Genomic DNA, 26987 nt, shown 5'->3' with positions numbered 1-26987 from the left:
AGATGCTTACAGAAAAAATTAAACAACACAACTTATAACCAAGCTAAAACATTCCGGTCCTTAATAAAGGATTGAGGACTTGATACAGGGCTTGTAAGTGGAACTTCAAAAAATTAAAACCAGAAGTCTCTGACGAGACTGTAGCTCTACTGGTTGTATTTATAAAGGAAGATAAAAGTAGCACTTGGACTTGAAACTTTGCAACAGCAATAAATAGAATAATGATCCTTGGTTTAGTCTCTTTTGTGGCAAGATTTATTATTATATCAGACTAAAACTGTAGGAGGAGTAGCCTTTTAAAACAATTTTACAGAAATTTTGATTTAAGTAACCATGGCAACATCATTCAACAAAATCAAAAAACAATAACACCAATTATGTATCTTTGTAGTCTACTTGTATACCACATTATACTGAAATCAGACAAAAAAGTGCAGGAGGAGTAGGAGGATTTTCAAGAAAATTTCTATTTTTAGTAACCATGGCAACACTGTTCATCGAAATCCGAAACTGGTACAGAGAATTATGTATCTTAGTGTAGTCTACTTGTGTGCCTAGTACTACTAAAATCAGACCAAAACTGTAGGGGTAGCATTTTGAAGGTATTTCAAGGAAATTTCTATTTTTAGTAACCATGGCAACAATGTTCATCGAAATCATAAAATCAAAAAGAATTATGTATCTTAGTGTAGTCTACTTGTTTGCCAAGTTATACTGAAATCAGACCAAAACTGTAAGAGGAGTAGCATTTTGAAAGTATTTCAAAGAAATTTCTATTTTTAGTAACCATAGCAACATTGTTCACTGAAATCAAAAACCGATAAACAGAATTATATATCTTATTATAGTCTACTTGTGTGCCAAGTTATATTGAAATCAGATAAAAACTGTAGGAGGAGTAGCATTTTGAAAGTATTTCACAGAAATTTCTATTTTTAGTAACCATGGCAACACCGTTCATCGAAATCAAAAACCGGTATATAGAATTATGCATCTTAGTATAGTCTACTTGTGTGCCAAGTTATATTGAAATCAGATAAAAACTGTAGGAGGAGTAGCATTTTGAAAGTATTTCACAGAAATTTCTACTTTTAGTAACCATGGCAACACCATTCATCGAAATCAAAAACCGATACATAGAATTATGTATCTTAGTATAGTCTACTTGTGTGCCAAGTTATTGAAATCAGATCAAAACTGTAGGAGGAGTAGCATTTTGAAAAATTGTTTACGGACGGACGGACAGACAGACAGACGGACCTTACTATCGCATAAGCTCTTCTGGTCTCTGACCAGTAGAGCTAAAAAATAAGTAGTTTTCCGTACCATTCACGATAAAATGAGTGAAGTCATTTTCATCTCCCTTCGACAATATATATTAAATATTCTGATGTAATTCAGATACATTGCTAGACCAAATTGTGCGTAGTTTAAGACTAATAACTACAAGCCACAAAGAAGGAAAATGTATATTTTAATAATAACAAAACATCTAAGCTTGTCTATAGCTTTTTATTTAAACTACAGTTTCATGTCAAAGAATTATCAAAAATTATGTACTGATAAAGAAAAACACTTAATTGCTTCTATAACTCTAGTGCTCATCAATGATAAATTAAGTGTCAAGTAAAATGTGAAAATCATCGATTACATCTTTTTATATATAATTTTTTATTGCCTAGAACAAAAACAGTAATGAATACATTCATTATATGAAAAAGGAAACTAGCTTAAAGTAACAAATATATATGTATTCTGTACACAATTTAACAAGGAATGTTAGTTTTGTGTCTTTAAATATCACAATTATGCTTTTTATGCTGTCGTTAATACACAGTTTGAGGTACATATTTATACACATACAATTCTTCCAACATGACAAATCTTGAACGTACAGAAGAATTGGCCAGTTCAACGAACACTACACAGGATTAACAGTAATATATGTTTGAAAAATGTTTACCATAAAAACGAGCTACTTATAAATCATATGTTCAACTAAATTATGTTAAAAAATATTTTTACTAATAAAAAGAGCAACCAATATAAATATATATTTTTAAATATGCTGATACATCTGTGTTTAGAATATATTGCATATGACTATTTCATTTTCGTAAAAAAGTGAAATCCGACATATTTTAAAACCATGTTCATTCGAATGACGAATATATGTAATACATAATAGATATACTGCACCAAGTTTATATGCTGAACATACAGTGTATATTAATATAATTATATTATGTTGCTCGTTTTGTGTGATAAACATACGTTAAAATGATATTCTAATACCGGTATGCAATTTCAAGATTCTTCCTGATTAAAAACAAATTAAAAGTCATCCAGAAACAGGACAACGATATAAAAAGCATGTCTGTAAATTTCGTATTTGCCATACTTGTATTATATACCACTTCTGAACTGTAAACTTTCTTAAAGATGATACAATTTAGCAAATGGTCACTTTAAACCAATGGGATCAAAGTCTACTTTGGTAAATCATTTCTCTACTAATTTTTGTATTTCAGTTTGATCAAAATTGAAACACACGTACACACACACCTAAAAGAAAAATAAAATGTTAGGCATTACAAATACACATTATTTAAGGACATACGCAACGTACCTTACCTACGGGTAATTTTTCAAGATATTCTTAATTTAAGATTTTAGTGCCATCAGATGTTCGTAGACAAAAAATCAGCATACATTACCAGGGGTCTTGAAAAGATATCAATTAATGAAAATTCTTGTATGATTCAAAGAAAAATACACAAAAAATTACTAAACATATATTCTAGATGTTTTGTTTATCCAAACTTGTTTTAGAAGAAGTGTACAGCAGCATATATAGACATTAAAATGTAGCACACAGTTCCTTTAAGTATTGGAAATCTTCAACTCCAGGGAAAAAGACAATGAAGTTCAAACTACGTTGCGTATGTCCTTAAAATGAATAATGTAGATTTTTAAGAAGTTTTTTTTTAATTCCTGCAATAACTTATGATAAGTTGTAAAATAAGACTAATATTTTTGACAAGATGAAACATGTAGCATGCACCTTCTATGCGTATAGTTTTATTATAACATGATACTAGTAAACAGTTAGAAAAAATATATGATTATTAATTATCAAAAACTACATTTTTATTTTTCTGATTATACTCTTTTTACATGAATATTAACAAATGAGGTAATCAAGTATTTAAAAAAATGAACAAAATGGAATGTAGGTATTTCTATTTAAGTTTTTTTTCTTTCGCTCAGAAGACACATTTCACTTAAACTTTTTTACAAGTATCCTTAAATATGACAAAGTAAACCTTATATTAACTGACCATTGATTTCAGTTCATGGTCAATTAACTCTCTGTTCCTTTCTTGACCAAGGAATAGAAATATTTACCTTACTTTCTGTGTCCAGCTTACAGGTCAAATACTTCAGATATACAAAACACATCTACATTTAAACCTAACACACACACACACAAAGCACCAACGGATGAGATGCAGTCTAACCAATTTCTTAATAAAGCCATCAGAACATTTTTAATATGATGGCCTTATTATGACTGAGTTTATGGATCGTTTTTCTCTTTGCTTAAAAATGATCCATTAACAAGTTTATTTATGTTGATACTGGCAAGACACATTCTTAATAATGCATTACGTTTACATATTCTACCATACCATAGAATATGCTAACACTAGCATACGATGGAATTGCTCACAGTAGTATATCATGGAATATGCTAACACAAGCATACCATAGTATATGGTATCACTAGCATACCAGCGTATATGCTAGCATGTCATGGATTATCCTGACACTGGCGTATCATGGATTATCCTGACACTAGCATATCATGGAATATAAAAATCTTGAAAACAAATATAAAACTTTACCACTTCCAGCATATCACAACGCAGTAAAAAAAAACTTTCTTATGCCAATAATACAAAACACTACAGAAACGAAGCTTATGGTGAATGAAATTCATACATACCAGATATAAAGTCTATTAATAACATTGATTGGTCCAGTTTGGGAGACCATAAAGTTATTCAACAAGATATCAATGCAATAGGATAAGCATTCAGGAACAAAGCAAACAATAAAGATAATCTTAAAAATTAAATTGCATGCCTTTCTCTTTTTACAGGAATGTTACAATAAATTGTAAAAAATAAAACTTTAGTTTTCCCCTTCTATAACTCAATCATAATACAGTCCTGTATTATTGGTGTCAATATTTTCTTTACACGGAATGCTTGGGTTGAGAATTTTTGAGCAGTTCTTTGTTGTTCTTTAGATGGAATTTTGGGGTGGAGAATATTTTAGCAGTGTCTTGTGCTGTCCTGTGTGTCCAACTAGTATAACTTCCGTTTCTCTGTGGTATTTGACCAGTTTCTGAACATCCATAAAGGACTGAAACGAATGTGTACGTCATGAAGTCACTCTTTTTTATATTAAGTCAGTTCTTTGTGCTTTAACTAAATTTTGAACAAAATGCAAAGAAAATCTTCAAAATCTTGTAATAAGGTATTTCATAAATCAATTTGAAAAAATTGAAATATTTATATTGACTCTTCATTTCAATTACTAAGCTTACCATTTATTTTCATTATTCTGAATAAAAAGACACTACCCACCATTTCGTCCGGTTTTTCCTCTCCCAGAGCCATTTTGCCATCAGCTCGTACTCTTATTTTCAGATTATAGACATTGTTTTGAAATAAGACCATCATGGTATAAGGCTGGAAATTCCCTTGTTTAGTGCTTTCTCGTATTAAAAACGTTCCATCCTAAAAATAAATTGCTCCATTAATAAGTCTATTCCATGGAAGTGAACTGTAACGATTTTAAAACTAATTATTAATAATTTTCTTTGATTTAAATTTGAAAATCATCTTAGGTATTTAGCTGAGTTACTTTAGCCCTTAAAAACATATATATCTGGTTTCCTTTTAAAAGATTCTCATTAAAATTTCCTACCTTCCCAACTTTCTTTAATAGCTTATCGCCGGTTTTTCTATCCTTCAATGTTTTGAAATACCAAGGTTCGCCTAACAAGGGATCTCGATTCTACACAAAAAATTAATACTAAGAAAGAAAGAAAGAAAGAAACATACAAACAAACAACAACAAGAGACAAATACTTCACTTAGAAATGATTTTCAACGCACATTAAACATTCTTTTTCAAGCAGGAAGACCAATATTTATCTTGGACTTGAATTTGAACATCATATCTTTAACTTTATTTTTGTTGTTGTTGTTGTTGTTTTTTTTGGGGGGGGGTTGTTTTTTGTTTTGTTTTGTTTTGGGTTTTTTTTTTTTTTGTTTGTTTTGTTTTAAAGAATCTTTTAAAATTCATACAGGAAGTTGAGATAATGAAAAACATCTATGGATACTTTTGACTATTATAAAACGTTATTTTGTAATATGTAATTTTGAAAATTGTTTAGCCTTTTAAGAAAATAAAACGATGCCTAGTATCGAAAGTGAGCTGATGTGGGAATTTGAGTGTCTTAAAGCATACTTAAAATAAATATCCATTATAAGTGCGTGAGTATTTTATCAACACTATTTTATTTTCCAATACATTTTCGAAAGAGCACTTTTAAATTGTTTTCTTTTTCTTTCTTTGCTTTTTATCCAAACAGAACTTCTTACTGAAATAGCGTCGTCGTAAATATCATCATCTTCATTCTCTGATGAGTTGTGGTCCTCCTCAATACCCATCTTGGTGCCATTGGCGACATTCACGGTGGGTTTTACTTGACTGTAAGGCACAGGTGGTTTATCGGGCACTGATTTGGCGGGCGGGGGTGGAGGTGGGGATTCCTTAGAGGGGGATGGAGATCGCTGTAGGTTTTAACAGAGAATTAACTTCAATTGAGGTAAGAATTGTTAGACTGAGTTTAAGATTTTTTTTTCTTTCATAATTAATATTAATTCAGTATAGTAAATATAATTACCTGGAAAAAATAATTCAAATACATGTATAAAGTTAACATTTAAAACACAGATGATTAAACTGAATTTTAAATTCAAAAGGAAAACTAACATTAAAAAAAAATATTTTATAAGAAATGTATTTAATCAAATGAAATAAAAGGATTTGATAGAAATAACTTTAAATGAAATACAATGAAAATTAACAAAATGCAAAAGATAAATTCTATGTAAAAAAAAAAAAATCCATGAAACATGCAGTTTAAAATGCTTTAGTGATAGATACATGAAATAATGACGAACTTATCAAAATAACGTATATATCTAACGAGTGAATAATAATATCATACTGCCCTTGATAACTTCAGTGTGCTGTGTAGAAGATTATATAACTCTGGTTAATTAGTGAAAATATTAATTAATAGTAATTTTGATGTAAAAATTTGACATACATTTCAGTCACTGAAGTAATGCTATATTGATATAACTTATAAAAACTAATTTTAAGTTTTGAAATGACCTGCATCTATATTGATCTACATTGTATTGCATACGGTATGCAAGGTACATATCTATACGCAAATAAAAGACTTGATAATTAAGTGTCATTTTTTTTCAACATCACAGTCATCTAAGGACCAAATTACGTAAATCAAAACTGATAACATGACTATCTCTTTTTCTTTGTTGAACTAACCGGTTTAGAAAAAGACGGTGACTTAGGTTCGGGTGATGTTGGTTTGGTATTTGAATTAATTGCTTCTGGTTTCCTAACTGGTCGCGGGAATAAGTCAGGTTTTCCTGGCGTTACTGATTTCTTTAGAGATGTTGCCACAGAAGCAGCGGATTTTGGAAAAGGTAATGCCTTAGATGATGCCAAGTCTGAAAGGAAAGATTGTGGCATGCAAAGAATATATTGTGTATATGATATAGCATGAAGAACAACCATAGATTTAAAGGTTTTTTTTAATCATAAAGTTATGATTAAAATTAGATTGTTATTCAGATTTTTCATTCAGGAGTATGTAAGTTTCAATATTTCATTTTCTTAACATTTTAAGAAAGAAGGACTCTTTAATTCTTCCAAAAATTAAGATTAATTCTAATGCAAGATTTTTTTTTTAATTGATAATTACCAGCCTTCAAAAATATGATAGAAATCATAGACAATAAAATTTGAAAGGTAATAAAGTGAGTGATTCAAAAGACATCAAATATAACATTTTAAAAAATGAACGTACTGGGAAATAAAAATTTAAATAAAATTACATAAATAATACATACTATGGGAAACGTTACTGTCAAAATCAAGCTTTAGAATTATTCATTTTATTCCAGTATCTAAAAATATTTCCAGTTGGTAAATATCCATATATGAATATAATGATATTCATCCTCATATCTAATTACCGACACTTTTTTTCCACATCATTTAAGTGATTTAAATAAAGTGTGTGATATTAAAGGAAAATACTCAAAATGATCATCAATGATAAATAGGGTTCCTATACCACAGTATATGCTCGGTAATCCATAGATCATAAATCTTTTAAACAATGTATAACCGATCATCATTCGTGGAATTCAGGGAACATTGAGACGTCATGTTTTCATACTAATGGATGGAAGAACATACTCGTATTTAGAACTGAAAGATTATTTTTCAACTTCAAAAAAAAAAAAACCAAGCAAAGAAAATACGCTAGCACTAGCATGATTGCGCAATATCAGATGTGCAGATACGCAACTTAGAATGCACTGTAAAATCACTTATTTTCGTGAGGGGTTAATTTTCGTTGTTTTCGTGGCATAAAGAGACCTAAAATTCTTGTCCTTCACGAAATATAAATTTCAAATACTGTACAACTCTGCATTTCTTCAACCAAGAAATCAAGTCCCCTCGAAATAAAAAGTTTTCTGATACCACGAAAAGTTGACCCCATGAAAATTGAGATTTTACAGTATAAATTCTCTGGAAGACAGAAACTCATTTCATAAATGAAATCATATACAACATCTCTGAGGTAGAGACTGCATGGTGGGCAGAGGCTAAATTCGTGATGATATATTAAGTATGTGAGTATGAAACCCCAAGGAGCTAATAGACATCATCCATGCTATGTTGGTATTATAGAGACATGCATTGAGTGCCTTACACACTGACCCTCACAGCGGGGATAGGAGGTGTGTCATGGCTTGGAGCAGTTTGCCTTGGAGGTACTGGTACCTCCTTTTTCTGAGATGAATCGGGAAGAGGTGACAATCTTACAGTTGGTGTTGGAACTTCTGGTAAAGGATGATGTTCGTTGTGCTTCGGTTTAAAAGGTATGGGTGATTTTTGAGGTGATACTGTTTGTTGTTCTTCTTCCAATGGTTTGTGAGGCACAGGAGGGAGAAATTTTTTGGTTACATTAGATTGTTCTAGTGAACTTTGTTCACCTTGGGTGCTTTTTAATCCCCATTTGTTTACTGGGGGTTTCAATGGAGTTGACGGAAGTGTTTTCTGTATGGATGGCTTATTTCCGGTGTCATTTGGGGGCGTATTGGTTTTAGCCTTAGATAAAACATTTCTAAAGTCTATTTGCTCTACACCTGATCCTGAAAGAAAATGTGATTCTCATTTCTTGTAAGCAGAGGCATATTTGACAGATCAAAGGCTGATACAAATCTTTAATTTATAGACAAAATCTATTCATCTACAGCGTAGAGCCAGAAAATCCCTGTGAATAGTAATATGATATGCACTACTCTTTTAGACAGAAAAGAAATTATACACTGTGGAATCATCATTGTTCTGGAGGGACCAATGTTTGTGGATATCATGGGTCAACCTTACGAACGACCTTACATCCCCACACAATTTTTTTTCTCCTAAGTTTTTATCCAATGTTTAGAATATATGAATTACTCATGATATTACATCCCCAAGTGCACACAAATATTAACCCCATAAATTAAAACATTTCCATGGTATATATAATAACAAATTTTAGAGGAAAATGTTTTCTTTTGATCAGCAATCACATCCAAAATCAGTGCCTTTAATCGTCTGTTCTTTAACATTTACTAAAATACCTCATCAAATCATTTTTATTTTCTATACCAAAATATATTATTTTTTCTATACCAAATTAATATATCAATTCTATACCAAATATTTTAACAAAAACCTGGCTAATATCTGATACATAAGTAACGGTCATTGAATCCATCTTCTGTTATTTTCTTCTCTTTTCATCACACACACATATTTATACAAGTTCTGTACAATCTTTTGTTGTTTTTTTTTCCAAAGGTATCTTAAGAGAACATACTTTCATCCTCCAATGGAATGGAATGCTTAACATTAAGACCTTTATTCTTTGCCAAATTTTAACCCGGATGCAAAGAAAATTTGCATGCAACGTACATGACTGCATGCAGATCGAGACAAAACTTTCACATTTACTTGACATCAAATACGATTTTAAATCACAGATAATTTCAACAAGTTGTTTTTTTTCTTTAAATTACTCTATTCCTTTCCTCCATACTTACCTTTCTGTTTGAATTTTTCAAATGCCGATTTGACGCCTCCATCTTCATCATAAATTTTGTCTGATTCCTTGGCTTTCTGTTTGTCTTCTGTTGGCAATCCGACTTTTTTGAGTTGGACTCCTTTAATGGCACTGATATCAAAACCCATTGGTCCCCCTCCTAGAGGGAGTTTAGGTGTTGGTCTGGGAGCAGGAGTAGCTAAAAAAAATCAGGGGATTTTAAGAAATACAAATTACAATAAAAGAAACGGTACTAAAATTTAATTCAAATCACAGCAAGTGATTTCTTTAGAAGATTTACAAACTACCTTTATTTTTTGGAGGTGGAGGTGTCTGAAAAGGACAAAAGTAAAAGTATAGTGTAAGTATAAATAAGTACACGTATGGACAGAATGCTTCATATACAGATATACTCTCATATGTATTGTTAGGGCTCCATTTCTAACATTTGTTTGAAGTCAACATCATATTTATAAATTAATACTGAAAAATAAGTCTTATTCTTACCACTTCTATACATCCTGGATATTTTTTTATTGAACGATATAAAACAAACAATGCTTAAGCAATATGGATATTTAAGGTAAAGATCTAGTTAATGAATTTAGATTGCCTTTCTAGTGCTAGATCCATTATGATGCAAAACTTCAATTAAAAATTATGTAGAAAATTAAGCGTTTCCATGGCAATCAGTTTGAAATGGCGCAAAAGAAATCTCTATACTCGTATTGAATTTATTATTATTTTAAAGAAGAGGCCAGGGACATTTTCATTATCATTTTCTAAGTGACTCTAGACAATCTGGATACATATTTCATTCTAATTTTTGATATTGTAAATAAATCTCCCATATTTATATATATAAAACAGTTAAACAGTTTCTCTTCATCTTTTTATCAAAAACAACGGTATAAAAAATCATTTTTAAAGCATTGTTAAAGAAATGTTTCTCGGATTTAAGGAACTTGTAGGCCTCTTTCATTCACTTAATCTTTACCTTAAAAAATGTTAGCAAAAAAAGCTTTAATTTACATTATTACAATTTTATACACTCTAGCGAACATGTATTTAAAGAGAAGCACAAATTTATATATACTGGTTTAGAGGGAGAAGGTACTGATGGAGGGGGTGGGGGTATAGGTCTTCCTGGAATTCTGGGGGGTTGATTCTCATCATCCACATCCTCATACACCTCCCCAGGGGGACCTGCCTCAAATTCATCATATGTGTCCTAGTACAAAGCAAATACATTATAAGTAATCTGAAGCAGAACAAATGTATTTTAAGTATCCTAGTACAAAACAAATTATTACACATGTAAGTAACCTTAAACAACATACTGGTACAACACAGATGTATTATTCTGAGTCAGTAAATATTAAGTACAGTCAAACCTTGTTTTCTCAAACTTGATGGGACTGACAACAAATTTTGAGAAATCTGAGGATTCGAGTTATCAAGGGTAAAATACTTAAAGAATTAGTGGTTGGGACTTCCAGATTAGTTCATCATATCCATGGTATTCGAGATATCAGTGTTTGAGATACCGAAGTTTAACTGTATCTTGAAACATAACATATTCATCATAAATATCCTAGTGCAAAACAAAATGTATTATAAGGACCTTGAAGCAAAACAAAAATACCCTGGTACAAAACAAATGCATTTTAACTACCCTGAAGCAAAACATATAGATGTATCTTGGAATAAAACAAATGTATTATTAGTACGGATGGCAACGGTTAACCAATTAACCCACTAGTCAGGTAATTGGTTGGAAAGATTGTAACTGGTTGCATGTACTATTTTTATAACTAGTTAATCGATTTTTGTACTTAAATCTTTTCAAATTATATGTGTTTTTCAAAAATTAAAACTCTTAAGAATTAAGTGTGTTTAATCATATTAATCTGAAATACTGCAATCAACCAATTAGACATGCCACTGTCAAAACAAGACCGCCAAATTCATTGTCAATCTATCCCTGAATACTAATCAAAATTTAGGTACCCTATGTAAAAAAAAAAAAAAACAAAAAAAACAACTTCTATCTGCTTTTGTTCCACGTTGAAATAGACAACTAATCTTCTACTCCGTGATGTTTTACATGGTAATCACTAAAAATCTTTCCGATTTGATCATGAATTGCCAGCATGTACCACCTTCAACATCTTTGGGATATTTTAAGAGAAAAGGATGGCAAAATTTACAACCAAGAGTACCAAAACCTAATACCAAACAATTTTTTACACACAAAGTTTTCCTTTTCTTTTTATGTACAACAATCAGAAATAGAGTCAGAGGTTAATAAGTATGTAGCAGACATCCCCTTTTCAGTTGATATAAGTGCAATTTATTAACTAGTATTCATTTTAGCAAGAAAATATCTTGAGATTCCAGAAACATCTGACAGGTGCTCTCAGAGTGCATTTTGGGGGGAAGGGGGGGGGGGGAGGGATTAGGAAGTCTCCTGTCTGATGAAGTTAATTTTTCAGAGAAAAAAAAATAAATTTAAAGTGCTGATATGGTTAGACTCTGATAAAAAAATTTTAAATAATGTTTATATTGATATCTTTTTTCTACTTTGATTAAAAAAGTAATGAATTCTGATTATAATTGTTCAGCATTTATTACAAAATGCTTTTTCAAAACACCTCAATTAATTCATAAGAAAATTACAAACAAGTCCTATCTTTTCGATTAAACAATTACTAGGTCGAAAAAATTACAACTAACCAGTTAAAAAATTACCCGATGCCATCCCTAATTATAATTAAGTGAAGCAAGACATATTTGTCATATGTATTCTGGTACAAAACAAATGTATTACAGAGAAACCTGTCTCATCCAGATATTGTGTATTCTGAAACCTTGCTTAGTACAATTTAAATTTTAAGTCCCTTTCAGAAAAATCAGTTGTGAGAAATGTTGTCTTATACGGAATGTTGTCTGTTCTGGCCAAGTTATTTGGACCCATTGGTGTCTAGATTAGTAAGACAAGTTTTACTGTATACATTTGTAGGTATCCTGAAGAAAAACATACCATCATAACTACCCTGGTACAAAATAAATGCAACATATGATAAGTATCCCAAAGTATAACATATTTATCATAGGTACTATGTGCTAAAAAAAATAAATATATCAGAAGTACCCTGAAGCAAAACATAAAAATCATAAGTACTGTGGTGCAAAACAAATGTATTGTAAGTATTCCAATACAAAAATATAAGCATTTTGATTTTTTTTTAAAACAGTTCCTTCTAAAGTCAGTTTAATTAACATCAATATTTTCTATTTTTGGTCATGCAAAGATGACTCTGGATTTTCAGTACCTTGTCTCCTAGTATAAGCATAAAATGAGACAGAAAGCTATTCAAAAATGAGTTTTTTTTCTTATGATTAACAAAAATACACCAACCTGTGGCATTTCATCGGCCAAGGAAAATTCGTCATAATTTTCTTGCTGAAAAATAAACATTAAACATTGCTAAAGGTAACACATTGCTTGTAAAAATTGCTACAGTAGTGATTATCTCTTGTAAGATCACAGTGATGATTATCTCTTTTAAGATCTCAGTGATTATTATCTCTTGTAAGATCTCAGTAATGATTATCTCATGTAAGATCTCAGGAATGATTATCTCTTGTAAGATCTCGGTAATGATTATCTCTTGTAAGATCTCAGGAATGATTATTTCTTGTAAGATCTCGGTAATGATTATCTCTTGTAAGATCTCAGGAATGATTATTTCTTGTAAGATCTCAGTAATGATTCTCTTGTAAGATCTCAATAATGATTCTCTTGTAAGATCTCAGGAATGATTATCTCTTGTAAGATCTCAGGAATGATTATCTCTTGTAAGATCTCGGTAAAGATTATCTCTTGTAAGATCTCAGGAATTATTATCTCTTGTAAGATCTCAGTAATGATTATCTCTTGTAATATCTCAGTAATGATTATCTCTTGATATATCTCAGTAAGGATTATCTCTTGTAATTATTATCTCTTGTAAGATCTCAATTATGATTATCTCTTGTAAACTCTCAGTAATGATTATCTCTTGTAAGATCTCAGTAATGATTATGTCTTGTTAGATCTCAGTAATGATTATCTCTTATAAGATCTCAATTATGATTATCTCTTGTAAGATATCAGTAATAATTATCTTTTGTAAGATCTCAGTAATGATTATCTCTTGTAAGATCTCAGTAATGATTATCTCTTGTAATATCTCAGTAATGATTATCTCTTGATATATCTCAGTAAGGATTATCTCTTGTAATTATTATCTCTTGTAAGATCTCAATTATGATTATCTCTTGTAAACTCTCAGTAATGATTATCTCTTGTAAGATCTCAGTAATGATTATGTCTTGTTAGATCTCAGTAATGATTATCTCTTATAAGATGTCAATTATGATTATCTCTTGTAAGATATCAGTAATAATTATCTTTTGTAAGATCTCAGTAATGATTATCTCTTGTAAGATCTCAGTAATGATTATCTCTTGTAAGATCTCAGTAATGTTTATCTCTTGTAAGATCTCATTAATTGTTATCTCTTGTAAGATCTCAGTAATGTGTATCTCTTGTAAGATCTCATTAATTGTTATCTCTTGTAAGATCTCAGTAATGATTATCTCTTGTAAGATCTCAGTAATGATTATCTCTTGTAAGATCTCAGTAATGATTATCTCAAGTGTAAGATCTCATTAATTGTTATCTCTTGTAAGATCTCAGTAATGTTTATCTCTTGTAAGATCTCATTAATTGTTATCTCTTGTAAGATCTCAGTAATGATTATCTCTTGCCTGATCAGATTAACCTGTATACACACAATAAAAATGAGTCTTTTTTTATATTTCTTAAATAAATAAAATTATTACCTCCCCTTCATCTTCCATTTCGTAGGTTTCCTGTTGAGGAGGGGCAGGTACTGGGGGTCTTCCAGGAAGCTGAAAATCAAATGAGGTCTATCATCACTAGTAAATATGTGACCATTCAAGGCCCATTAGTTTGTTTTAGCAGTTAATAAAACCTGGAGTTACTCCTGCAAGAGTTTAGTAGCCTATAAAGAAGAATATATACAACTTTTGGGGGAAAAAATACAAGTATCCATAAAAAAATGTATTTTAAAAAAATCACCTTTTTCTGAATTTTTTCTTATATACATGTACGTCAGGAACAATGAACAATGAAAGAGAAAAAAAATTAAAGAGCTATCCTATTTTACATGTTTTGTATAAAATTACAAAATGACTGGTGTGTTCAACATTCTTGTCGGAACCTAATGAGTAGCATTTCAAAAGGTATGAGCTAAATCCAAATATAATAACATCCATTACAAGAAAAGTGCCAAATATTAGTACATGCCAACAATAAATAATTAAATAGAACTAAAGCAAAAGAAATGACATGCAAGAAGTCATTTATAAGAAACAGTGAATAGATTTTAAAGCAAATTAAACAATAAGTATAATTCTAAAGCAAGAAAGAAAACAAAAAGGGGGAAAAAGTTTACTTGCCATCAACTTACAAAAACTAAATTGGAAGGTCTTTTAAGTACATTATCCAAAAAACATTTACTTTTTAAATTGAGTGAATTTGAAATTGTCCTCCTTTGAATAAAATTCACAATTGGTTGCGGGAGTTAAAGAAATGTTCATTGTCAGCGGATAGAGAGATATGTGAATAGGTTTAAAATACAATATTTAATCACATATTGTTTTATTTTAAATCTGACGAAATAAAAAGTTTTTACAGTGCTAACAAGTTTGAAAGCATTGATTTACACCTTAAAAATTGGAGAACGATTTCAAATGTAAGTCTTATTTCATTACTAAACAAATCACAAGGAAGTACTACAAGATGTCTTAATTATCTAACAAATGTAAAGTAAAATTAAAAGTGTAAAAAAAAAAAATCTGCAAAGCAATAACATGTGGTCATAGTAATGTCAGTATATTAGAAAATCATTCTACCATTAGCAGAACTTGAATCAACACAAGATTACATTAAGCTTATATGAAGAGCCCATCACCAAAAGCCATGTGTCCTACTATCTACCCTTATACCTCAGGAGGCCCTTTGGAGGGTTGGTCAGAAACTTCTGGTTCCATCTCATAAATACTCTCCCCTGATTCATCAGGGGGTGTCTGGAAGAATGTCATTCATGCATAATGGTACAGAACATATAGAAGACAAAGAACAACATAAATCTGAGACTATCACATAATTACAGAGAGTGTAAAGCTCGCATGCCGATATTTAAACTTGCCCTAACGTGGTGAATATGTAAATGTTTATAGGCAGAAATGTGCTAAAACAGTGCCCCTCAGGTTTTGCTGTTTTGATGACTGCAGCAATAGCTAGAAAAGTCAATTTCAAATTTTCAATCTTAGATGCTGGGCAGATGAATTTTCTGCTTGAGTTCAAAAGATCTGTGACATGAAAAAATGAGTGGAACTAGAATATTCAACAAACATATCTGATCAGTGATTATAAATTCAACTTCATATTATTTTCATGTCATAAGTCTTAAAATGTTTATGGCCCCTCTGCTCACTTGAATAAACTTTTGCTTTAACACTAGTCTTATGAATTACTGGCAATTCATTATCAAAATACACATAATTTCAGCATATCTTGCAAAGGCATTTTTTTTTGGACAGAAAAGGCTTTTTTTTCTTCACCATTGTATAAAGCATTAGTAGTCATTTATTCCAGTGAGAGTTATCTCTCTTATCAGAGGGTCATACAACCTTAAGACCCTACATTGGAGATAACATATATTAAGTCACAGTTACTTTTCCTCATGTATGTTGAACAGCAAAACCTAAGCAGCAGTTTTGTGTATCCAAAAATCATTATAGGTACAATTTTTTTTTACATTGTAAAACTTGCAAACAAGCTCATATGAAATAATAGGTCTTACCAGAGATAAGAAAGTACTTAAATAAATACTAGTGTTTATTACATTTGTAGAATACATAGAATGTAAAATACATGTAATATATGTGCATAACGATCTTCATGCCATGCAAAAACATACAGCATTTACTTGCATATAAGGAAGTCTTGGGGACATGAATTTTTTAGTTCCATATAATAACTAAATATCTTTATATCAATTTAAGAAAGTGCCATGACATGAGAGAGGGGAAAAGGAGAAACTTTCTTATAAACAAGCTTTCCTTATATTCAAGTTCCCTATAACTGAGTTATACTGTATGTACAAAGACTGCCATATGACAACATTTTTTTTTTATAATTAACTTTTAAAAGGCAACTAAGAACTAGGATTCTTCTATTCTTTTAGTTTAGAAACATTTCACAAGTGTATAACCAGCTATCTTATTTCTAATCCCCAGTACCTGATGGTGCTATTTAGTTCAGTAGGTCATGGCTAACTACCTGAAACACCCTGAATTACCTGAGGGCGTACAGGATCGGGTTCTGGCTCCACTTCATATACATCCTGAGGTTCTGACGGGATAGGTGGGGGTGGTCTTCCTGTCTGAGGGGGCGGGGGTGGAAGTTCCCTCTACCAAAAAAATAATATGAACTTTGGATTGCTACTGATGGGTCACTTAATTATAGATTTCTCTTATTTACAGGTTTAAAGTTACAGTATAAATACTCTAAATAAAAAAGTAAACCACATAGAAAGAAAGATATTCATAGTCTTTCTATAACTCACCAAGAAAAAGCAGGTGCACGATCTGATAAGTCATATTGATAATAGATAATTGATACATAGCTAATACATCATTTTGTCTAAAGGAAATTTATTTTTGCATGAGGTTATCTGATCAGCTTAAAACTGATGGACATCAAAGATTCATATACAAGGTGCTTTAATAAGTCTAACTTATCAATAAATCTTAGAAACTGAGCAATCAATTTAAATTTAAAACTCTGTGGATCTGGACAGCCACTCTCAGATACTGAAAAATCATAATTATTCTTGCCCAATATGAGAGACTCATCTATGAAAAAACAATTTTGAAAATCCTTGAAAAAATACCTTTGCATGTGAGTTAAGGCCAGGTATGGGCGTTTCTATGCAAATGAGCTAATAAAAATGCATAAAAGGTATATTTATTATTTAGCATTGTTTAGAGAAAGTTTTGATTTATTTTCTTATACATACTTAGTATACACGATATATTAATAGTCAGTACACATTATAACGTCATTGTTCTTACCTACTTGAGGAAATAAAGCACATCAACAAAACAGCTTGGTGCAAGGGATTATCCTATTTATTTTTATATAAAAATTGTATTATGCTAAGAAGAATATTCTATACATTAATAAAACTGCTGCACAAATCCTAGGCATTTTCTCATTTGATCGGAATTTGAGGAAACTTATACAGGACTGTAGATTTTTACCCTGTTTCAACTTAAAACTTTACAAATAGTAATTAAACAACTGAGCTGTTGATATTCGTGCAGCAATATACCAGCAATCCTTGGAATATTTTGCTTCTAAATATACCTTGTCTGGGTTAAATGAAATAGAGCATGCCCTTGCGCCGCAGCTTTTTTGTTGATGTCCTTTATAATCTTGTGTAGTAAAGAACAATGACGTCATAATATGACGTCATAATGTGTACTGGCTATATCATGTCGTGGGTACCAAGTACGTATTAGACATTAAGTTTTTACTTTCTCTGTATAATAGGTATAGTCCTTAGGCATTTTAATTAGTTTATTTGCATAGAAATGCCTATACCTAGCCTTAACTCGCTTTTTTCAGCTTGTTCACATGTAGCAGCAACCAAACCAAAAATGATAACTGTGACAGTCAATCATTTTTTAATTGCAAGAACTTTGTTTTCGCATAATTATGCGAGACTATCTGCTTGCGAAAATTTCATTCTCATGTATATTTTTATTATTAAAGGTTATATAAAGCAATAACTGATATTAATTTGTGAAAATTTGGTCTCACTTATAAATCTTAAATAACTTTCTTGTGAAAATAAGGTGTCAAGAAAATTTGAAGATCTACAGTTATTCCCTGATTTAGATCTTTGAAACAATAAGGGCATTAAAATTCACACCTAGGATTACAGTCATTTTTTCCTATTTGTTTTAGATTTTCTTTAATAGTTTCATGCAAATGATATTTTGTCTTACCCGTGGGGTAGCAGGAATAGGGGGTGGAGTTTCTTCTTCAGGGACATTATATACTTCCTGACCGATTTCGCCATCATCATAAACTTCCTCTGGACCAATCTCTACATCCTCTTCATATATTTCCCCTGCCTCTCCATCGTCATAAACTTCCTGGTCATCAGGCTAAAGGGACAGTATCAAAATTAAATATTTCAGCCAGAATCTTTAAATCAATCAAGTCCATATGAAAACTCAAGAGAATATTTTGGTAAATTTGTACTGAATTTTAAACAAATTACCAAACAATTAAAAGTAATGGTTTAACAATACTGATCATTATACATATCTCTTGAAATTTAAAAAAAAAATAGAATTATTTTATAAAAAATGAAATTAAAGTTTCAGAACAAAATATCCAGAAAATCCAGAAAACAGTTCACTCCAAAACCTGGGCTGCATTCAAGATCATACCATCTAACCTTGCTGCAATGTGGAGGCAGTGCTAGATATCTAACTCTTTTGAATGGACCATTTGCTAGGTGAAAAATTTGCCATCTTTGATCTGGTACAATAACTGTACATGTACCTTTAATTTGTAGCACTGACAAAATATTATGCTAGACCTCTCTATGTAGCAGCTATAGGCTAGCATATCATTCAAGATTGTAGCTTTAAATAACCAATAAAATCTTGAAAACACCCCTCAGGCTGGTTACTTTAAATAAAGTATTTTATTACTGGTTATCATGGTTATAAATAAAAAAATATTTATAAACTGAAATAGAGACAGAATTACATAGAAAATATGGAATTATTTCATAAAAAGAAAACAACAAAATATGCCCTGTCAACAAAGAAGTAAAATAAACATGAACATATAAGAACTGGTTTAAAACTTTGTAGACATCATACATTTTCATTTTTTTTAAATATGTTTTAATAGAGGTAAAGAAGTCAACCTTGAACCATGCCAATATCAATGGTCAGAAAGTGTGAACTTGAACCTTGAACATTACTAATGGGAATGATCACAGAGTGGCAGAGTTACCTTTGTACAGGATGTTCCCATATTAGCTTGCATGAATTTATCCATTAGATCACTGATGATTACAAATTAAAAGGAAAATGGGTAAAAACTAGATACAACCAATAGCATGCATTCCATGTTTATTTTCAGACATAACACTTACAACATTTTTTTTTACAGAAAAAAAACATGACAAAAACAGAATCCCATATAGCAAAGTGTTTCTTATGCAAGGGTTTGTAAGAAGTGGAGCTGATAAAAATTACTAAAGGCAAGCAAAGATAGAGAAAACCAAGTCCAAAAAGAGATATCTTCCTTGAACATGCATTTCCTGATTTATGGGAGAAAAAAAACACCACTAAAATATGTGAAACAAGAAAAATAGTCTTAGGAAGGACACATATAGAATTCCGTAATCTTAATTCACAAAACACAGCATTCTTTACAATTTTTTTTTTATCGGATGAGGGAAAACATCTAGGCTGAAGGTAACATTGCATGGGTTGCAGAAAGAGGATGGGGACATCAAGTGTGCAATATGGCGCAACATGCTGAACTGTGTCCGCTTCATGCAAACATGCAACCCCAGATATCAGACCTTTGTAGGAATTTGTTGAGGCTCTCTCCTCCCAGGAACCGGTGGTAAATTTCGTGATGGGGGTGGTGGGCGGGGAGAAGAGTTGTGTCCTCGCGGTGGCGGCCTGGATGACCGTGGAGTGGAAGGTGGTGATGGGGAATCATCCCTTAGCTGTGCATTTAACTTGACATTTTTAAACATATGTTAAAATTGTCATATATTTATTTTTTTAAATACAAATCATTAAATCCAGTTGATTAATGATCATTATTTATTTTAAACAAACTATCATCACATATCACTGCAGTGCCATGAATTAATATTGAATTCTATGGTCTTAAAGAGTTGGAGCATATTTACATTACGTTAGTGGAATATCAGGCATTAAATGTTGCCTAATAACTATACGTGTACAACTACATTATTGTAAATACTGGGTATATTGTTTGAGTGTGTAGTTTTCATGTATTGTTTGCATGTTTTTGTCTATAATTATCATAATAACTGAATAGTTCCAATAGAGCAAATTTGAATAAATGTGTAAATAATAATTTTTGTTGGGTTTTGTATAAATGTAATTTATATTTTACTGAAAATTGTAAGAACCTATCATTTTTCTAATGATCTGCCTCGAATATTTATTCCGATAAAGTTCAAACCAACCACAAAAAGCAATATACTGACTTAATATAATGGGAGAAGAACAATTAATAAAACTATACATCAACTGTTTAACTCCATAAATAATAAATTTCTTCCAATGTAATTTGCTTACTCAATTAACTGATTTAGAGTTCAGGAGAGCCTAAAAAGTAATCAATCCTGCAGTAAATGTATTACAATTGGTTATGATTGTGATTGGCGCCTTTTGCAGAGAGCAGCTTTTGCTAAATCAAGTGCATAGCTAAATATCTTGTGCATCTAAATATAAGGTGCATTCAGAAAGTACTCAATCAAATCTATACACAACTTGTTGAAACATAGGTATTCAAAGATTACAAATCTCACCTTGACGAATGTTATAAGTAAGGCAAATCTCACATCATATTTTTTCTAGTAAGCTCGAGTGTGCATCCCAAGAATACTCATATGAAGTTTCGTTAAAGTAGAACTTATAGTTTCTTGGAAATGGACCTGCTCTAAAAACTCTGACCTGTTCACTAATCAAGAAAATGTTGATCAGTTCCAACATCCGCAGCAAGTCTTTAAATGTCAATCTTTAGATGCATCATCCATGCAAGTTTAATCACATAATTTTAGAACTATGCCAAAAACATTACTGTCACTCATCTGGAAAATGTAGGTCAGATTCAGCATCCAAAGCAAGTCTGGAAGTGCCCATCCCTAGATATATCATCCATACTAATTCGGTTAAAGAATGGCTAAAATTCACTCATCTGGAAAATATGGGTCAGATCCAGCAACTGAAACAAGTCTGGTAGTGTCTATCCCTAGATGCATCATCCATGCAAATTAGGTCCAGGTAGGGCTAATAGTTACTTGGGCAATGGACCTGTTCCAAAACTTTAACCTGGTCACTCATCTGGAAAATGTAGGTCAGATCCAGCATCTGAAGCAAGTCTGGTAGTTTCCATCCCTAGATGCATCATCCATGCAAGTTTGGTCCAGGTAGGGCTTATAGTTACTTGGCAATGGACTTGCTATTAAAAATTTATCTGGGACGCCGACACCGACAACGGAGGTATAGCATAAGCTCATCTCGACTTCATCGAGGTGAGCTAAAAATAAATTTCTGCCACACACCATTAATAAAATACATTAATTTTACAGTGTCTTTCTAATATAATGTAAATTTGATAAAACGTGTGCTCACCACACATACACTTTAAGAATGTAAATTATAATTTCCCAGAATGTTAACTTTAAAAACCCTCTCACAGACATTATGAAAATAAATTTTTTTAAAAAAGTTTTGACTTTAATTAGTAAAATGTGAGATTTCTATTCATTTACTTATAAAAGCATAGAAAACATCAAATCAAAGTCCTGCAACTTGATCTCAATCTAAACTACATGCAACATTCCTCAGTTGGTTATTTTTAACAAGTGTATAAAAACTGCATCCAGCTTTTAAATGTGCAAAAAAAAAATACTTAAATGACGAAATTTAATATTGGTGTGCTTGCAATAATATATTTCTATTTTCCTTTCGGTGCGAACAACATAGGTAACATGCAGTATTCTGACAATGATTTTTTTCCCTTCCTTTTTCAGAAACCTGCAATTATTTTTGATCATTTACAAAATCATGTATATACTGTAAAATAATGTGGGTTTTTTTTCTTCTTCAATTTGTTCCTATTCCTCTTTCCACAAGAACTATGAACAGGGAATAGCCGAAGAGGTCACAAATGATGGACAAGAGGCCCAAGGGCCACAATGCTCACCTGAGTCACTATAGCCCTGGTGTTCTTCATCAGCAGATTTTTCCCCCTATATATTCCTATGTAAAAATTTGACTGCCTATTGTGGCTCCACCCCTACCCCTGGAGGTCATGATTTGAACAAAATTAAATCTGGCCTAGTGGTTCTTGAGACAAAGAGTATTATAAGATGCCATTAAATTTTCACTAATTCTTAATTACTCCCCCTTAAAGAGGGTGTGTTCCTTTATTTGAATAAACTTAAATCCCCTTCATCTCAGATGCCAAGATTAGTTGAAATTGCCTAGTAGTTCTTGAAAAGAAGCTGAAAAAATGTGGAAAGTTTGTGTCAATGACGAGAACACTGAACTAAGATTTCAATGATGGTGACAGTCAATGGACAAATTCTGATCAGAAAACCTCACTTGAGCCTTTGGCTCAGGTGAGCTAAAAACCAAATAGAATGGTGCAAGCATCTTCTTCTCTTTAAACAAAAATCTGGACAAAGAAGTTTAATTCAACATAAGCCTAGCTTTCATATGTGATCATTTAATAATTACAAATATATCTTATTTGAATCTAATTTAAAGTCTATAATCTGAATTCATCCAAGTCCTGTGTAAAGAAACACATATGGAACTCTATTTCTAAAGTAATAGGACATATTGACTCATATCTTTTTATAAATCAGAACTGTTAGACTTTTTTCTAGTTAGTAATGTCAAACATTAACACATCATTCTAAAGTTGATTATATGTATACTTAAGCTACATCTAGTTATTAGAGTTTATTTTTTAGACACTACAAATAAGGGGGAAAAACTCTTATTATTCATGCAGAATGCCATTAATAATCCTGGGTAATATGTACTTCTTAAATATAGCTCTATTAAATGTCACCATGTTCTGTGAACAAAATCACACACATTTCATGTTTCAATTGGGAAGATTCAGTCAGAGGCATTGGATATTCTTTACAACATGTTAAGTTATATACTTATTTTTAAATATGGAGAAAAAAAACAACTTCTACATGTATTGAATATAGCAATTTCATGCATTTAATTAAACAAGAAAATGTTGATAAACACAGATATCATGAATATTTCTTCTTAAAATTCATCTTGTTTGACAACATGTGGTTCAATCTGTTCCAAGGAATAGGTGAAGCTTGCTAATTAACTAGAGGATATGCTTTTTAGGGTTTGGGATAAAACCGTTAATATTCAGGGTGTACAACAAAATGCAAACATCTTGCATAAAAATTACTTGAATTTTGATAATACATACCTCATTAGGGTATATGCATAAATCTGCTTCATATTCTATATTCACTGTATTATTATCATAAAAGGGTAATTATATTGACTGATTTTCCTTGTCTTTAACTAAATTCCAATGAACCCCATGTTCTTTTACCCATGTAGTGCATTTCATTTAGGAGACAAAACGGTGAAATCACTTACATTACCAGATTCTAACTGAATAAGACTATGCACTGTTCTTTGTTTCTATATCAAATAGAAGCATATAAATACAACTCATTGTTTGATGAAGAAAGCTGTATTTTAATAAGCTGTTCACAAAACTACATGTATTTTATAGAGCTATATTCAAATACACATACTGGATTATAAATATTGAGCATATACATTGACACATGCTATATATAGTAATATTATTATTGTATATTAGCTCTTCACTGTACCACAATCCAAAATGCAAACTACATTAATCTACATGTATGTAAAACATACACAAATGCCAAAAAATATATTGTAATTATGTGAGGGAAAACTAGCTGCCACCATTTTGAAGTATTGTAAGTCAGTAAAAAGGAATGAAAAATTCTGTTTAAAGATAAAGTCAATCCAATAGCACGCAATTCACTTACTTGTCGATAGCCTCGATTTGGAATAGCAGGGGGAGATAATTTATCCCGCATTTTCTCATAACTTTCATCAGAATCACCCTCGAATTCTGAATCTGACTCGTACGACGAATCAGAATGCTATACAAGTTAAAGGAGATTTATGAACTTGAAGTTTATTAATTTTATTATTAAAACTACCATTACAGTATTAATTCAAGTATTTTTTTTCTAACAACTTATACAGGTTTTATATCAATCACTGCAAACTGAACAATAATTCAAACTGGTAACAATGTAGTCCAAAAAATTTTAAACACATAGCATATATGTAAGTATGATTTGTCAGTTAATGAAATATGATTCCAATATTTTTTTTTTAACAACCTGAGCTAAAAAATTATTATCATCATTAAATCTATAATTATCATAATTAAATGAATTGTGTTTAAAGTAAATGATAAGAAAAGAATTGAAAATGGCATGGTCTTTGTTTAATGCGGGGCCTATAGGAACTGGGGGGAGGGGGCACAGAAGTGCCAATAATTTTGCTTATGACCCGGCCAGCCTATCATTATACAATGAATAAGACTTCTCTGAAATTTAAATCTTTTTTGTTTTTATCTTATACTCATACTTGACTGCTGATGTGATTGAATGAGATCAGTTGAACTGGTTTCTGCTGATTTGTATTTGGACCAAGTTCATTAAATTAAGTGTCAGTTTTAAGGCAGCATGGATTATGAGCCTAGCTGTACAAAAAATTCTGGGAGTTCCTGGGGAAAAAATGTATTCACTAAGTATGTATCACAGATATTCAATAAAATGTCTGCTTTTCCAAATCATTTTACTCTGATTCAAATTTGTTTGAGGCAGCTAGTGCAAGGCGATGTTGATCTCAAACTATTCCAGTTGAAGGGGACACAGGCGCTTGACGTTTTTAACCTTTCTTTTCATATATAAAATATCCCCCCATACTATAATGTTATGGCGCTTGACGTTTTTAACCTTTCTTTTCATAAATAAAAAATCCCCCATACTATAATAATAACATTATAGTATGGGGGATTTTTTATTTATGAAAAGATGGTTAAAAACGTCAAGCGCCTGTGGAAGGGGACTACTACATGTCGAGTGCAAAGTTTGTAAAAACTCTAGAAAGATGTCATATACAAAACAGGAGTAGCTATGACTCACTTGTGGTTTCAAAATAATATCAATGAAGGAAAATAGTAATATAATATATATAGACTGGGTCAATAGGGAAAACATCTTGTGACATGCAGTAATATACATCGATCTGAACTCCTTATAAAAAATCATGAACTCCTTAGAAAGCTGGACAGTATCAATGAATTTAGCATTTATCAATTTTTTATTGTTTATCTGCAGATATAGTCAGAAAGGTTTTAAAAATCTGTAGATCCTTACTCTTCTTTTTATTTTGATGTAATCGGAAACACACTATTTATTTGTTTGGCCTAATTATTCAATATTAATTATTATTAAGATTTTACACCTTCATTGTCATTGTATTGAAAAAGTACAGCACATTTTGGCGTTAACATAAAAATCAAGACAATATTCTTTTTTTAAATATCTTATACTCTCCTCAGTTTAAACAATACCCTTATATTAAAGCATAAAAAAAAATACAGCTGTTCATTTTTATCCTAACTTAGCTTCCTCCTTCCCTTTTCCAGTCGTGACTGCAAATTTCTCACCCCTGTGATCTTTTAGATAACTGTGTCAGTAAAAAATTAAGAACTGTACATCTCTTGTATTTTTTCTTTTGTTTACTACAGGCTGTATTGATTTTTTTTTAACTAAAAAGTTAAGCTATCTGGTTCAGTATCTTCTACTACTGCACAAACTTAAGGACAAGTCATTCCTCTTTCTGGTGTGAAATTTCCTATAGAAATAAATATTGTTTACTTAAAGGTAGAAATTTTTCTTTCCTGTTCTATTTTTACTTTGAAACTACTTAAAACCATTTTTAGATGTACATGTATTTGGCAAACTTTATCATGTTTAACATAAAGTTCAATATTTACTAGGAATAAAAATACATTTAAAGGATCATCTGTCAATATGATAAATATTCTGTATGGGTTTTTTAACATTTAAGCAAATATTCCTGGGTTTATTGCAGTAGAGATAGTGTGACAGATTCAATTCTCATAGCAATTAAGACTTGGCACTACATCTTTTATAGTAGTGCCCTTATTATATTACTTAAGTGGGTAAAAAGTCCTACTTATAAATATTACATTGTAACTTTTCATCTATGGATCTTCCCAAATGTGACAATTAAAGTGAGATCTTGTCTAAACAATACAAAATTTGATTTTTCCTTTCCTTTTTTTTCTTTCCAGATTAAAAAAGTACCTCTATCACAAGAAAGACATAAAAAAAAATTATTCCTTGAAATATTTCTATATAAATTTCTCAGTTTATCATCCAACATTTAGCGGATAATTTAAAGATATGGTGTTTTTTGCTGG

At 31.0% G+C, this 26987-nt stretch overlaps 1 protein-coding gene across 6 annotated transcripts in view; it reads right to left on the bottom strand.

The window, feature by feature from the left end:
* Positions 1 to 1497: 1497 nt before the first annotated feature.
* LOC133186616 (basic salivary proline-rich protein 2-like) overlaps positions 1498 to 26987 on the bottom strand; it is a 35556-nt gene continuing 10066 nt past the window's right edge. For 2 of the 6 annotated variants that reach the window (XM_061321849.1, XM_061321850.1), the window contains 13 exons: positions 18647 to 18808; positions 16933 to 17043; positions 15575 to 15655; positions 14387 to 14455; positions 12918 to 12962; positions 10593 to 10727; positions 9805 to 9829; positions 9498 to 9695; positions 8125 to 8558; positions 5679 to 5870; positions 4999 to 5088; positions 4656 to 4808; positions 1498 to 4431 (listed from right to left, as the gene is read on the bottom strand). In XM_061321849.1, coding sequence (XP_061177833.1) covers positions 4312 to 4431; positions 4656 to 4808; positions 4999 to 5088; positions 5679 to 5870; positions 8125 to 8558; positions 9498 to 9695; positions 9805 to 9829; positions 10593 to 10727; positions 12918 to 12962; positions 14387 to 14455; positions 15575 to 15655; positions 16933 to 17043; positions 18647 to 18808 — 1815 coding nt within the window. In that variant the 3' untranslated portion in view covers positions 1498 to 4311. Of the gene's footprint in view, positions 4432 to 4655; positions 4809 to 4998; positions 5089 to 5678; positions 5871 to 6657; positions 6843 to 8124; positions 8559 to 9497; positions 9696 to 9804; positions 9830 to 10592; positions 10728 to 12917; positions 12963 to 14386; positions 14456 to 15574; positions 15656 to 16932; positions 17044 to 18646; positions 18809 to 20250; positions 20401 to 24507; positions 24625 to 26987 lie in introns of all 6 variants that reach the window. The other 4 variants (XM_061321851.1, XM_061321847.1, XM_061321846.1 and 1 more) reach the window with 4 other exon arrangements.

The sequence above is a fragment of the Saccostrea echinata genome, unplaced genomic scaffold (assembly GCF_033153115.1).
Source record: "Saccostrea echinata isolate AGI-Se365-2 ecotype Australia unplaced genomic scaffold, CSIRO_AGI_Sech_v1 ptg000014l, whole genome shotgun sequence".
Lineage (NCBI taxonomy): Eukaryota > Metazoa > Mollusca > Bivalvia > Ostreida > Ostreidae > Saccostrea > Saccostrea echinata.
The sequence above is the reverse complement of the archived record's forward strand: the minus strand, read 5'-3'. Positions and strand labels throughout refer to the sequence as shown.